The sequence below is a fragment of the Prunus persica genome, chromosome G1, assembly GCF_000346465.2.
Source record: "Prunus persica cultivar Lovell chromosome G1, Prunus_persica_NCBIv2, whole genome shotgun sequence".
NCBI classification, from domain to species: Eukaryota; Viridiplantae; Streptophyta; class Magnoliopsida; order Rosales; family Rosaceae; genus Prunus; species Prunus persica.
In genome coordinates, this window is record NC_034009.1 from 9,144,631 (window position 1) to 9,159,537 (window position 14,907).

At 39.8% G+C, this 14,907-nt stretch overlaps 4 protein-coding genes across 5 annotated transcripts; all 4 read right to left on the minus strand.

Moving 5' to 3' along the window:
* On the minus strand, positions 354-3,936 carry LOC18793345 (probable protein phosphatase 2C 42). Its single transcript, XM_007225636.2, has 4 exons — positions 3,072-3,936; positions 2,190-2,560; positions 1,536-1,772; positions 354-977 (listed from the first exon to the last, which is right to left on the minus strand). Exons 1-4 carry the CDS (start codon positions 3,397-3,399, stop codon positions 765-767), a joined length of 1,149 nt encoding a protein of 382 aa, XP_007225698.2. The 5' UTR covers positions 3,400-3,936; the 3' UTR covers positions 354-764.
* Positions 5,266-8,301, minus strand: LOC18792079 (putative ubiquitin-conjugating enzyme E2 38). The gene has a single exon (XM_020556465.1). It carries the CDS (start codon positions 7,925-7,927, stop codon positions 6,740-6,742), a length of 1,188 nt encoding a protein of 395 aa, XP_020412054.1. The 5' UTR covers positions 7,928-8,301; the 3' UTR covers positions 5,266-6,739.
* Positions 9,207-11,088, minus strand: LOC18793057 (probable enoyl-CoA hydratase 1, peroxisomal). 2 transcript variants are annotated; one of them, XM_007223143.2, is made up of 3 exons: positions 10,444-11,073; positions 10,060-10,342; positions 9,207-9,759 (listed from the first exon to the last, which is right to left on the minus strand). In XM_007223143.2, the coding sequence occupies exons 1-3, from the start codon at positions 10,857-10,859 to the stop codon at positions 9,655-9,657; spliced, it is 804 nt and encodes a 267-aa protein (XP_007223205.1). In that variant the 5' UTR covers positions 10,860-11,073; the 3' UTR covers positions 9,207-9,654. The 2 variants fall into 2 exon arrangements, with proteins under 2 accessions (XP_007223205.1, XP_020412064.1); XM_020556475.1 differs by having other exon boundaries at positions 9,694-9,785; positions 10,444-11,088.
* LOC18789650 (GDSL esterase/lipase At4g16230) lies at positions 11,781-13,614 on the minus strand. Its single transcript, XM_020556457.1, has 5 exons — positions 13,195-13,614; positions 12,976-13,106; positions 12,642-12,887; positions 12,302-12,557; positions 11,781-12,213 (listed from the first exon to the last, which is right to left on the minus strand). The coding sequence occupies exons 1-5, from the start codon at positions 13,448-13,450 to the stop codon at positions 11,990-11,992; spliced, it is 1,113 nt and encodes a 370-aa protein (XP_020412046.1). The 5' UTR covers positions 13,451-13,614; the 3' UTR covers positions 11,781-11,989.

A 14,907-nucleotide genomic window follows, 5' to 3' on the forward strand; every position in this document is an offset into this window, starting at 1 on the left:
AAAGGTAAGGCTGCCACTATTCACATGAATAGTAACATCCCTTGTCTTGCCCTTACCCTTACCTCAGCGTTTTGGGGTGAACATGCTCTAAGCCCACTAATTTGAAGGACCAAATAATACGGTTCTTTTGTGAGACGGTCGTAAATGGGAGGAGAGATGTGCAATGTGCATTTTGAAATTTCAATCATGAACAAATGCTTTCAAGCTAGGCCTTAAATTTGGGTCAGAGAGAAGGAAGGCATCTATGTGCTATATTGGTAGAAGGTAGAATCAAACACACGACCTCAGGTGCCCGGCTGTTACACGGTCTTGAACTGAAGCAAAGATTGAAAATTATATGAAACAGTTTTGTGTGCTTATAAATTACTCATTCTTGCAAAAATCTAGTTAAAGATTATGTTTTTTTTTTGGGATCTATGATTTTGAATCTCCCAGATACAAATTTCCAGGGAAGCTAGTTGGATAAATTAAACAAGGGGCATCTGCACTTGGTGGCTTTAAAAATGATAAAAATAAATAGAACATTGCGGCTCTCACATTCTGTATTTGGGAGGCAACCAACTACAACAGGCATTATTAAAGTAATCTTCTAACATTTAAAACTTTCAAGCCTCTTCACTCGAGCATGATCGCAGGATCCGGGTGGTTTGTCAGTGCTCCTCTCTTAGCCATGCATAATAAAAATTATTTCCGAGTGCGGTACGATCTTTGAAGCATGGACCAAAATCGGGGGTGGTGGAGACACGTTTGGTTCCAGAAAAGTATCAGTGGTCAACAGCACTTCTTATTGAGACTGGAGGTTCTTCCACTGTGCCTCTGGATATTAAGTCATGGTTTAAGAATAAAACAATGACAGTTATATCATCATGAAAATGGCGTCGGACTTTCTTGTCAATTTTCCGAAGATCTGAATATCTCATTTCTCTTTTTCTTGCAGCTTCTTGGAGAGCAGTCTTTACAAGCCTTTTGGCACTTCCCTATATTAAGAGAAATAGTCAGAACCAGAGATCAAGAATGGAATAATAATCACGTTAAAACACAAATATGAATAAAGCATTATATACCAGCAAATGTTTGAAACTTTATGTCCATGTCATTGCATTGATTGTGGCTCAAAACAACTATTCTTATTTTTCCATTTTCTTTTTTCCCTTAGTTGCAAATTAAAAAGACAAGTGTTTATCCTTAAGTTCATATTTCCTTGGATGGGTGGTCTTCAGAAAGAGTTGTTCAAAAGATTCTATTAACTCATTCTAGATCCTATAAACTCAAGAAGCACAATCATCATCAACCTCTTGCCATCAGATAAATTATGGCAGCAAGGAATAAAGAATAACAATTTCAAGAATATTGAAATGTTTAGGTTTTCGTCCGAGTATCCAGTAAAAAATTCAAATACTTCATATATTGTACTAATAGTTTAAGTTCATTTGATGTCTACATCAAGGCATCAAGGTAGGAATGAAATCATGAAACAAATGTGCACGCAAATGCGAGTTACTAAACACGAATAAAATGAAAGGCCAGAATCCTACCGCATGTGGATGCTTGTGGACAATCTCAACAGCTTTTTCATTACTCAAGTGTTCCCATAGACCATCAGATGCAAATATAAGGAAAGAATCATTTGGATGGAGAGGATGAGAAAGAATAGTCGGATTGGCAGACAAGATAGGCATGTGCATTGGTTCAGGAAGTCTGAATTTTGCATTAATTGGCTCCCTGTTAAACTGTGCATGTTTCATATATACGTCACCAATAGATTTCGATACCTGCACTAAATACAATAAAGGAGTTATTCACAAGAAATCCCCATTTAAGAAAAAACAAAATTATGAAAGTTTGCAGAGAAGCATTTCAGAGCCCAAAAATCCTTTCCCCCAAAAAATAAAATGGGGGCATTAGTCAAGTTAACACCAATACAGAGCTAAGCTAACAGATAAATCAGAAGCTGGATCCTATGGGCAGAGGCTAGCAATGCTCGGACTAAACACTACTTGCTTAAATTTTTTTTTGAGAGAATACCCAGGAGGCTAGGACCAGTGTCCTTGCACCATTGCCCTGCATGTTGGCTTCAAAATCAACAGGTACGAAAACAAAAACACCCGTGACAGAACTTTAAGCAGTTATAAATTAATGCACACCTTAATCAATGAGCTCTTACATGAACAATAGCATTTGACAATTACCTGGATAATCCCTTTTACTCTCCAAACTCCATGCTTTAAAACAACAATTTGAGGATCATGTGGGTGCAAATCTTTCAGTTCGTGCCTAACCTCCTCAAGATTTGCATTGTGTTCAGTGGATAACTGAATCGCAGCAACTTCCCCAGTGTTTCCCACTCTCTTCCCCAACACAACACGGGAATCTCCAAGGTTTGCCACAAATAAGGTCCGCTGACATATCACTCCAACCAGACAACATGACCCAACAGTTGCTACATTGGGTCTAGTACTCCACAACTCTGAAACAAGAGCAGTAAACCCTTCCTCTGTTCGGAGAAAAGCATTTCTAATGGTCTCTGCTGTCACAACCCCATCTGACTCTGCTGATATTGCTGCATAAACACAATGCCTAAGATAGCCAACATAAGAGCGGCTCATTCTTCAATAGTCAAACAAGAAACCCAACCCCAAAATCACCCACAAAGAAATAAAAAGAGGAAATGAAAACACTGCATTACAATGAGTGTCCCCCAAAAAAAAAACAAAAAAAAATAAAAATCTAAAGGGCTCAAAGTCTATTAAGCAAATTGTTGGTGTTAGTATAAATTCACTTCCCATAGGCATTGTATGCAAAGATACTACGTGATCCAAACTCAATGACCAATCAAAATCACAACTTTAACAAAAAGTACACGAAAAAGTGAAAGAAGAAAAAAGCACGAAAAATGAACCAGAAAACATCACGGTTGACAATTCAAATCCACAAATTAACAATCACATATTATCCACGAAACGTGGCAAATTCAAAACCACGCCAATCAAACCCAAAAAAAAAAAAGCATACATATTTAAGAAAAATGTGAGAGCTTTCGCTACAGATTGGGAGGGTCGGGGATCACGAACCTTGGAAATGTCTGAATAAATTGTCGCAAACGTATCGAGCAGCCTCGGGGCCACCATGGCCATCATAAACGCCGACGAAGGTCCCAAAGGGTCCAGACTCGATCTGACTCTGGTCCTCGAGCACCTGGTTGGCTTGAACCACGGCCATGGAGAAATCGCCCCACGCGTACTTTCCGAAATCTCGGAACCAAAGCAAGCTATCTTTGCCATCTCGTCCACCGCCTCGGAAATTTGCACCGACAATTCCGACAGAGTTGAGTCCCTCACCGTTGCCTCGCCCAAACGGCCTCCAGCACAGAGAGAGCAGATTCATCAATGCCTGAAGCATCCCACATCTCTCAAAAACCCTAACCCTAAACCCAAAGACCCTGGAGGACTCCGAATTTGGGGGAAGAGGCTGGGAGGGGAACCCTAGGTCTTAATGGAATTGGGGTCGGGGAAGGTATAGATAGATAGGGGAAAGGCGGTGCGTAGGTTAGGGGATTGGGCGTAGGTTAAGAGGGGATGCGTATGTTAGCGAAAAGTGATGGGAGGGTTGTGTTCGGTGGTAGAGGAACAGGGAAGGCCTCGTTCTCGGCTGTCTTGTGGGCAGAAGATGGTGTGGGGAAGCATTTTGTTGGGTGTCACCATTCAATGTCTTTTTCATTTTTTATTAATTTTTTTTTTAAAAAAAATACGCTAAGTATATGTCCCTCTTCTTCGTTTTTTTTTTTTTAATTCTCAATTTTGGTTATAAAGGTGTTAAGGCTTGGGAAGAGGATGATAAAATCAAACTCATATTGGATAAGTGGTAATCTAATTTTTATAGTATGATTGTGAATATGAATCAAAATGTCTACAACTAATAATGTGTCCCTCAAAACATTAAACGAACAAAATTGCATTAAGAAACTATTTAAATGATTAAAAAATATTTTTAAAACTTCGTCACATTCATATTCCTACTCTAAAAGTTGTATATAGTTTTTAGGAAGATACGGATGAAGTATCTTCGGTTAACTTTTATATATATCTTCTCTTTCAAAAGAGGATTTTTTTTTTTTTTTTTGGTTTGTTTTTTCCCTCAATTGTTTATGCGATCTCTTTTTTTTTATTTTTTTTTATTTTTTCTTGTGAATTGTTTTTGTGATCAGTTGCAGGGACCGTATAGTACAAATTCAGCCCAACAGATTGGATTTCGGCCCATCATTAATTACAATTGTACAACTATGAACGTGAAGCATGGCTTACTGCGCAGGGCACTCAAAATTTCAGCTTCAACTTATCAGAGAAGAAAGAAACAAGACATCTTGTTGCTGTGGATTTTCAAGTGGGGTCGGGTGATTTAACCCAGAAAATCATCATCGGCTTTCCCTCTCTATTGGTCTAACTGTGGCAGAATAGGGAACATGATAACCAATTTTAAGCTCCACCATTTATAATGTTCCAAAAAAACTAGCGTGCTTTGGTTATTCTAAATTTCTAGATAGGAATTTAGCAAGTTGCAAGTAGCAACAAACGCACAACATAGCCATGAGGAAAATGGGTCCGATTGGATGACATTTACGGTAGCAAAGTGTCAATCAGAAACAAAATCTGCCGGATCATCAGTTCGTTGTGGCCGGAAGGATATACATTTCTAATGTGGCTTGCTTGTTTGGTCTGGTATCCATGGGAGCCCCTATCTTCTAGCATGTTAGATTTTTACCAAAATATGAGACACTACTAGGCTCGCTGTCAATTCCTGCACAAGAGACCAAGCTTTTGTACATGTAGTGTACATATATCTTGCAGACTTGCAGTCAACTTGGTCCCAAATCTTTTCTTGCAGTACACATCAAGGCCAAAAAACTTTCATTCGATCTATAAGCTTCTACCAATCCAAAATTGTACATGAGAGTTGCAGAATCCCATATTGGTTTGGTTGTGTTTGGAGAATCTCTGATCCTGCAATAAAAAATCATAGAGTAAGGCAAAAAAAAAAAAAAAAAAAAAAAAAAAACTTGAGGAGAAAACTGGATTGATAATGCATGCAGCTTGTTTCCAGGTTTGGGTTGATGATCTTGGTCTCTTCGGTTTCAGATGTTAAAAACACAAATACGTCGATGCCGATCAATTAGCAAAAGATAAAGATTAAAAGTAGTATAATTTGGCAAATGCTTGACTAATTATGAAATGGCAAAAATCTTGAAAGAGAATAAGATCCATGCTAACATTTGAAATGAAACATCCATTTATTATTACCTTGACTAATATAAATTTCTTGTTTCATTTTGTTCATTCATAAGTCTATATGGCTCCCCTCCTCCTAACGTAATCTCTAAGACCCTTTCTATCGCCAAATCTAGATTTTCTTTGTCCCTCAATGGTAATCTTTCTTTGGATGATGATGGCATAACACTTCTCTCTGATCTGATGTCCTAAGAATGTAACAGTGTCTGCTGGCTCTTCAATTCTTCATAACACTGACATACACGTCGAAATTCGTCAATGCAAACTCAGAGACGGCTCCTTTCTTGGTTTGCAAGTAATAGGATTCTGAACTCAATTGGGAAGCTAGCATATCGTAAATTCTGGTGCATTTCCGGTGCAAGACGTGGTGGTCAACAATGTGGGTTGGTTCAAATGGTTATGATATACAAAGCAGATACCAAATTGATCCTTCTACAAGTCCCTGAGTTAAACTCTTATGCTCTCATCCTTGCAGTAATAGAAGGCAGCTTTCGGCCGGCGATTCATCCAGGGGAGAACAAATACGTCATTCCATGCGTTGAGAGTAGCTCCACAGAAGTAAAAAGGCCTTCTGTTAAGACCTTTGCTGAAAATGCACACCCTCCACCTAAAGATTTTTTTATCATAGATGATATGGATGGCAAAGCATAAACATGGAACATGAAAACCCAACTGAGGATTCTAAGGATCTCACTGGTCTTGGGTCACAACAAGTGCTTTGCAGAGGCTCTACCAGTTGAAAGAAAATCAGAAGTTTTTGGAGTAACAAGCAGGCACCATGCTGAGACCAGATGCACCCAAATTTGATCCACAAAAGCATGACAAAATGTTTCAAGAAATCGTAGAGTTGGCAAAGCAAAAGAAAAAACTCAAGGAGGAGACTGGGGATTGCTCCAAATTACCAGAGAGATCAACTGCAGAGTATCTAAGAGAAGAGGATGGGCAGTGATTGGATGTCATGTTATAATCAAAACTTTGCTCAATCGGTAAGCCGGTGATGAGAGTAACCAATCTCCTCCTAAACTTTTTCTCATTAAAAATATGAAAAAATTCACTAATAAATGTGTATGTCTAATCTCGTATACTTATCTTAGTTTTTTTGCTTTTAATATACTTATGTACGTGTTAATTACGCATTATAATCATCTCCGCAAGCAACTTGTTAAAGATAAGTATATTTAAAAGCCACAAAAAAAAAGAAAAAAAAAAGACAATAAAGTCGAGAAAAGTTCACGTTTGTTTACGTCCCATTGCATTCAGTATATGTGTGTTGTTAAACTTCAAATTCTAACGTCCTGTACCGGCGTAACGTAACCATCCATCACACCAGCAAACCAAAATTAAAGAAGCCAATCCTAAATCCTAATAATAAATCCCCTATTACTTTTATTTACCCAAAAATACCCCTGAAACCAAACCTAAATCTCGAATGTGTCCCTGCATCTCCCAACCCAATCTCAATCAGCTGCTGCAGCAGCATCAGCAGCCACCCCAGCATTGCCTTTCGTGCCATCGTCATTCTTGTTGTTACTATTCTCATTCTCCTCCCCCTCCTTCGTCTTCTTCTTCGATCCCCCCAATCCCAAAATTGTTTTCAATCTGTCAAACGCCCTTTTCACAATACACTTACCCCGCGGCTTAGCCGGCGCCGGATAACGAGTCTCCACCTTCAGGTGCTCGAGCAAACCCTCCAAAGAGGCCCCTGTTCCTTGAAATGCGTTGAACAGTTGCGGGTACAACTCCACCATCGACGCCACGAATTTCCGCTTAACCTTCGTAACCGCAACACCAGCATCCTCATCCTTGTAGTGTCCCACCACCACGCGCCCGTTCGCGTAGGCCCTGCACGCTCTCAGTATCATGCCCGCTCTCTGCCTATAGAACGAGGCGGTGAAAGCCTTGAAATTCAGCGGCGCCCTCGAGAGCAAATACAGCGTCGTTTTGCAAGTCAAAACGAAGACTTTCTCGTTGTAGGCCCGAGACGCCTCGCATCCGAACCGGTTCCCGGTTCCCGGTTCGTTGAAGTAGGGCTCCTTGTTGAGAACCAGGCCTTGGATCGACACTAGAACCTGGAGGATCGTCGACTGAGATGGGTCCCACTTCTCCTTCCCCTTTCCTGGCCAGGTGTTCAGCAGGCTGAGGCAGACGTACCCGCTAGCGTAGAGGTTCGGGTTGGGCCTCAGCCCGAAGGAGCGGTAGTGGACCTCGGGCGGGTGGGTCGGGTAATCGGAGGGGAACGCGATGTCGAAGAAGAAAAGGGCGTCGTGGTAGGGCGTGCCGGAGGCTCCGACGACGACGGCTCTGAGCAGGTCGATGCGGGTCTCGTAGGCGCGCACGTAGATGGAGTCCGGGAGGTGCTTCTCCAGAATCTTCCACTCCTGCATGATCTTCTTCTGAACCCGGCCGCCGCAGCCGCAGCCGTTTTTGTTGTTGACGTAGTGGTGGTCTGAGTGGTCCGAAACGACGTCGAATCGCTTGAACACGTTGGGCTTCGACGTCGTCGTCTTTGGCGTCACAGAAGAAGAAGAAGAGGGGGCCATTATCGTTCCGTTCTCTTTCAAGACTCTTTGGTGATTGGACGGATTCTGGACTGTTGTGACTGTGCTTTCAAATATTTTTTTTGATGCGACTGTGCTTTCATTCATACCAAAAACAAAATAAATATAAATAGTCAAGGCTGCGGGGCCCACTCGGATTATGGCGTAATAGGCGGTGATTAGAGCTTTTCGTCTGATTTAGGGTAAACAAGTAATGAGTTATTGGTGTGGGAGTAGGACTTGATAATGGATTAGGTTGGGCTGGCCTAGTGCCGAGTGACTTGTGGTGAGTGGCTTTGGCTTATACTTTTGTGCGTGTTTTTGACGTGGGGAAGAATTTAAGCAAATTCCTTACAAGTATTGCTTATGTTGTACATTAATTACTACTCCTTAGATACTGATTTTGATCAGGAGATCCTTTACTTCAACATGTAACAAAGTGAGAAACAGTGAAGAAACAAATTTAGAGTTTTAATCAATGACTTGCAATTTGACAAGTTCTTGAAATATGCAAAATCTTTGGATGAATCTTCAATCCAAAAGAAAAAGGGGGAATAGGGAAAGTAGAAGCAGCCAACTTGGCAAAGAAGAGCGACATCAAACAAAGATTAACGCAATTTTAACAAACTTTTATTCTATCATATAACGAGAAATTCTTCAGTGTGACCGTCACACTGCCGCATAATATTACAATTCATTCATATTATAAAACGTGTATTTATTTATTAATATTATATCATAGGGCCCTAAAGCATAAGCTGTGACTTTAACCAAATATTATAATGAGTTTTCTATTGATTGATAAGGGATAAAACATTTACTTTTGGGTTTGGTAATTTGATTTTCTATTGATAAGAGCCTAAAACCCCATAGTTTCTTTAGACACAAGTACATGATAAACACCAAAAAGATACCAGCATTCCTCAAAGTCAAAATGGTGGATTGTTTTGTTGGTAAAAGGGAGAAAAAACCATTACTCACAACACACTAAAATTAAACAATGCCTTCATATCTTATTAATTATTTTTCACCAGTGAGCCTCTTTAGCATGTTCGTATACTCTCTCTTGTTCCTTAACACGTTGTCATCATGTGCGTTTTTGACCACCAGAGGCTTATTTGGTTGAGTAACCCTGCGGCCATTTTGACCTATTAATAGGAACCAGTAAATAGAGTCATCACCAGCATTGATTTTTCATCAGTGACACTGTAAAGCAAAGGCAAATCTCTAGTGTTATAGTAAATTATGTTTGCAGACGCAAATCACTATTAAGATCATATCGCTCTTTATTACAATAAAAACAAATCCATCAAGTAGAGGTAGGTTTGTCAAATTATTTGGGCAGTGAGCCCGCTCCTTTGCACTCTAGTTCGAATTCTCCACGCCATAAAAAACCCATCATAACTGGTACCATTCCTTCATTTCATATCTTGTTCTTGTTTTTCACATCTGAATTCTAATTTGTATACAGCTCAAAGTAGCAACTACTAAATTATTAAGGGTGAGCAAGAGCCAAGAAGACTTCCATTACCATTAACAGACAGACTTCACAGAACAACAGAACGTCCTAATTTGGACACTGACGACATAACAAAGTGACAGGAAATGGAACTCATTACTTCTGGACTTCAATAGAGCTGATAAAACTCAAACAAAATTTATAATTGTAATTTGAACGACGGAAAATGTGTTATTAACCAGAGTTACATGTATGCCCAATAACTTAAACAGCTCAACATGTCGATTGCTGGCCACCTGAGGGCAAATTAAGCTCATTCCTACCTTTGCGATTTCGAGAGCTTAACATAACATTCTTGTGCTTACAGCAGTAAATTCTACAACTTGGAAGAAGGCTTTTTTGAACCCCGACCTGTTATGAACTCTTGCATCTTCTTAAACTGCTCTTTGGTCATTCCACTGTAATAGTCATGACCCCTCTCCTGAAAATAACAATCAAATATATACTCTGTCATAAAGAAGAAGAAGATCAGCCACTGCAGAAACCCTTATATGAAACGGGAAAGTGCAGCACTTACAGCCAGTGCTATCCCAGTTTCATACAAGTTTTTATGCTAAACAACATGATCAATAGCTGGGTCAAATGGTCAAAATGTCAAAATCATCTGAGCATATGCTCTGTAGAAATTTAAACCCAACACTTCCAATAAAAAGTCAATCAATAGCCGGGTGGGCCAAATGGTCAAAATCATCTGAGATTTTGAATTGGAATTTATGGCTACCTTTTCTAGTGCAAGAGCATGGCCTAGGTCCAGTTTAAGCCCGTCATTAATAACAGCCTTGTACCTCAACACCAGGTCCTGGTTATTTTTCGCAATGGCCTCAGCTATTTCACGAGCTTTCTTCAGCAACTCACCCTCTTCAACAACATGGTTCACGAACCCCAACCTTTCACCCAGCTCCGCCGTCAAAGGCGTCGCTGTCAGCGACACTTCCCGAGCTTTGTTAGCCCCTATAATCCTCGAAAGCTTCTGAGACAAACCCCATGACGGAAATATCCCAAACCTGTTAAAAAACAGTTAAAAGATTTCGGATCGGATCGGGTCGTACCAATTCTGATGGGTCTGGATCCAAAATCAAAAATGAAATCCGACAAAATTACAGACCTGGCATGAGTGTCCACGAATTTAGCTCCTTTTGCGGCGACGATTATATCACAAGCGAGCGCGATTTCGAACCCGGCAGTGACCGCGAACCCATTAATGGCTCCGATGATGGGCTTTCGGCACCGCTCCATTTGCGCCACCGTGTCGGTCTCCACGTCCTTCACGTCCCCTTTGAAAACGTCCTCCGCGGCCGTGAGATCGACTCCGGAGCAAAAGGCGCGACCCGACCCGGATAGAATGATGACCCGGACCGACTCGTCTTGACTGAGGGCCTTGAAGGCTTTGGCGAGGTCTATAATCATGGGCCGGGTCAGCGAATTAAGCGACTTGGGACGGTTGATCGTCACGAATGCGATTCCGTTGGGTTCGCGGTTTACGAGTATGAGATTTTCCGGCAAGGATTGGTGGCTGGCCATCTTGGAAGCCAAGACGTCGACGTTTTAGCAGAAAATGATCAACTTCGATTTGGGATTGGATTGGAGGGGACCAGATGAGAACGGATATTTGAATGCGTCGTTTCTGCGTTGGAATGCGTGGATGGCGTTATCGGTGACGTTCAGGTGCCACTTGCCGCCAGGATAAAACTGACTGTTGCATGTGGGGTTGGGGTACGGTGGTCCCACCACATAATGGAGCATGGTCTTCACAGGTATGAAAATAAAATCACAGGCTTCATAGGCCTGAATATTGCATTAAAGGCCCATCCCAACTGTGCTTTTATGATCACGTGGCGCATTTTCAGGGCGTCTAACTTAGTGAAGAATCATTTTGACTATTGGTTTTAGGTTCCAACCTTTATAATACTTTGTTAGTGTACAAGAGCATTATCTTAGCTAAAATTTAGCTAAAAATATAAAAAAGTTATTTTAGGAGTTCTCTAAAAAATTTCAACTTCAACCATACTCCTTAATTTGGAGAGTCATAAATGATATAACTCTTTTTTGATTTGTCCATCTCTATTAAAAAATAAAATAAAAAATAGTTAGCATTAAATAAATATTTGAAATATTCATTAAATAAAGCAGCATTAAATTATAAGAAGCCACTAGGAGTCTTTTCTCTCTTCTCAGATTTAGGAGCTCCTAGAGGACTCCTTATTTTAAGAAGTGGATAGGGAGTATGGTTGGAATTGCATTTTTTCAATTCTTTCCTAAAATTTTTCTAAGGAGGTGGTTTAGAGAGCCCATTGTGGATGCTCTAAGAAACTCTCTTCTCCCTTATAGTTTAGACTATCATTTGTGTTAAAAAAATAATAATTCAAACTAATAGTGGACGTGATTGATATGCCACAGATTTTAAAGGTTACAAGAAAAGAGGAAATTTGAACTCGTGATCTTTTTTAACATTGAGAAGAGAAGTAATACTAGACTTATAGCTAGTTGAGGACTCAACACCTTGTTTATTTGTTCAAGTTACTAAATGAAAAAGGGCTGTAATGAAATTCCAAAGCCTTGAATGGTTTTTGGTTAAATAAAGGCATAATGAAAGCTTATTACACTACCACTAATCAATCATTAGCAGGCTCTTCTGGGCATGCCTTACAAGGTTAAGATTGATTAAGTTGCACAACATTCATTGGTGAAATATCATTAGTGTCACCATACAAGAGACGCCTTGCTATGATCGCATTAGCAGCATCGGATGGATGGTAGGGGTCCCAGAATATATACTTGGATCTGTCCCTACAAACTTTGGATGGAGGACCGCATGGAATCAGACCCCCAAACCGCCCAGCAACATAGCAGCATGCAGAATTTGCATTTTCAAAACCTGCAGTTAACAAAACATAATCACTCTCATTTTAATTACAATTCTAAGATCAACCCATATAGCTAGAAGAATTAAATTTAAATCTCACCATATGATATGTGGTTCTGGATAATGTCATCTACGATACGATAAACATCTGCATAAACAAATTTGGACCCCTCAAGATTGGTGCTAAGCTCCTTCACAAGGCTCTTCAACTGGATGTTGAACAATCGTGCTAACCGATTCGGTTTTTCGACGCAGAAATCTCCTGCAGCTAGAGTTGTCTCCCTCTCGAAAGGTATGCACCCAGTAGGTCCTACATTTGTCACAATAATTTTCCTCGCACCCAAATTGTACAGCCTCTGCAAGCATCATGGATTTGTTCATAAGAACAATCACAACGTATAAAGAAGAAAAAATAGAGAGAGAAAAAAAAGAACATTAACTGTAAGTTGCAGCCTGTATCTTGAAATCAAAATGGCCACAAACACTTCTGGAGATATCAACTTCTGCTCAGGAATTGAGATAACCGGCGCCAAGTAGTTGTTGATGAAATCGTTGGAACCCATTGTTACAGAGAAGAGAGCCCTGCTGAATAGCTTCAGAGCTGCAGGAAGGCCAATCCTGGAGACAATGTCTTGCCTGGTATTAGCAAAGTTATCTATCTGTGCATCCAAGTTTATTCGACCCACCTAACGATCACATGAGATTTTTCATCACATCAAGGCACACAATAGTATCAATTGATTTGAAGTATCAAAGCTCCATTTGTAAGCTTACAAATATTTTTCCTGTGTCATTAAGAATTCCACCTCCACCTGAAGCATAATTGACACCCTGCAGAATTCGAGGTCCAGTTGTTGAGGGAGACAAGTAAGGAGGAGGAAAAACTTTAAAACCCAGCTGCTGACCTGTTGAGGCTAAAATTAATCAGTCATCCTTGTTTGTTGAATCTGTGAAAGAAGAAGAAGCATTCAATTGGGAAAATGGAGAACTTGCCTATAATGTCAACAATTGTTCTCCCATTTGTGTATCGTCCCGTTGGCTTTCCGAAATCAATTCCATTGGGGACATAGTTGGCCTTGGAGAGTGACACAATGTGGTTGTTGTTTCCCACATCAACCAGAGAATCCCCAAACACAAAATTGGCAGGAACATCTTGTGCCAAGCATATTTTCCAAAGTACAAAAGAAATTGTTGATATTTGGAAAACAAGGCCAAGGCTAATGGTTGCTCTATCTGATAGGCCACCCATTACAAAAAGAATGTAAGGAAACAACGTAGAATGTCAGATCAAACCTTGTTAATATTACTTGGCCACTTTATTTCACAGCCGTAAGGAGGCAACAACACCTATTCAGATATGAAAGAATGTGACAAATCTTAAATAAACAGCAGCGCCCAGCTAGAAGTGAGATGTTTCTGATTTATCAAATAAAAACTCTGAATTTGGTGTAGGAAAGCAACATATAACGGTACTTTTTGCCCATTCCTGTCTTCCATTTAGATAATCAGAGTATAAACAGCATTAGTGAGAGGGATTAGTTTCGGGCGCTGCTAAGTTCGAGTACTTTGATCACCAGCTGTTTTCTTCACCAGAAAATTACACAAGAAGATTAACCCAGTTTTGATATTGTGATCATGATGATTAAGACTTTTAAGTAGGAGAAGAGTTTAGGGTAAATAAAACATACCCTTTTTAAGTTTTTATGTATGGAGCACCTTTGTTTGTAAAATTTTCAAAGCATGGCATAAGGTGAAGTATACAACATTGATTGCGCCTGCAAATTCAGCAACCTCTCGTGAGGAGAAATCTGGTTTAGAGTTTCAAGTGGCCAGAATAAGCAGATTCAAGTGGCTAACAGTTGCAACCCAAATGTAGATTCCGTGCACTGCTTGAAAAGTAAAAAGACTAGGACGTCTTTTCTTTCTTTCTTCAACTACCAACGAACCTGAAGGCCTGAGGAGGCCTGTACAAATTTGAAACCAGTAAGTAACCTATCGTATGGACGAAATTTAACGCAGCAGAGTAAACCATTCTGCTTATAATTTCTAATTCCTCAAATAGCAACCCCAACCAAAACTTACAGCTAGAGCACTAAATTTTTTTGTTCTTGCGTGCACGACAGGCAACAAGGAAAAACCGTTCTTCAAAACCCACTCACACATGCAGCTTGGATTAGGTTCCATATAATTTCTCTCATGAAAATGGTCAAATATGTGGAAAAGGATTAAAGTACTGAAGATATTAATGTGTTTCTTCCCATACATAAATACATATATGTTTTATGGACAAGACATTTATTCTTTATTAAAAGACGAATTATCAATATAATATTAATAACACTTGAATATTATTATCGATAATATGTGAATAATAAAACATACCTATACAAAACTCGTCATGTAACAAAGGAAGACGGATGTGCTAGCTGCACAAATAATATGTTTGTACTGTAGTTAATTGAGTTTGACCTCAAGGGCTAATTTGAGTCTTGAAATTAAAGTCCAAAAAAGCTTCATCTGACATAGCCCAGGGTGATAATATCGCCCTACACATTATATGGTTAGAGCCAATTACAACTGCATAAATTGCTTTTCTCAACAATTTCTGAGCTGCAGGAATGCCAATCCTCGACAGTTGTCCCATGATTACTGATTTGCGTGTCAAAATTGATTCGATTATTCACATAATTTTGGCTTATAAATGGA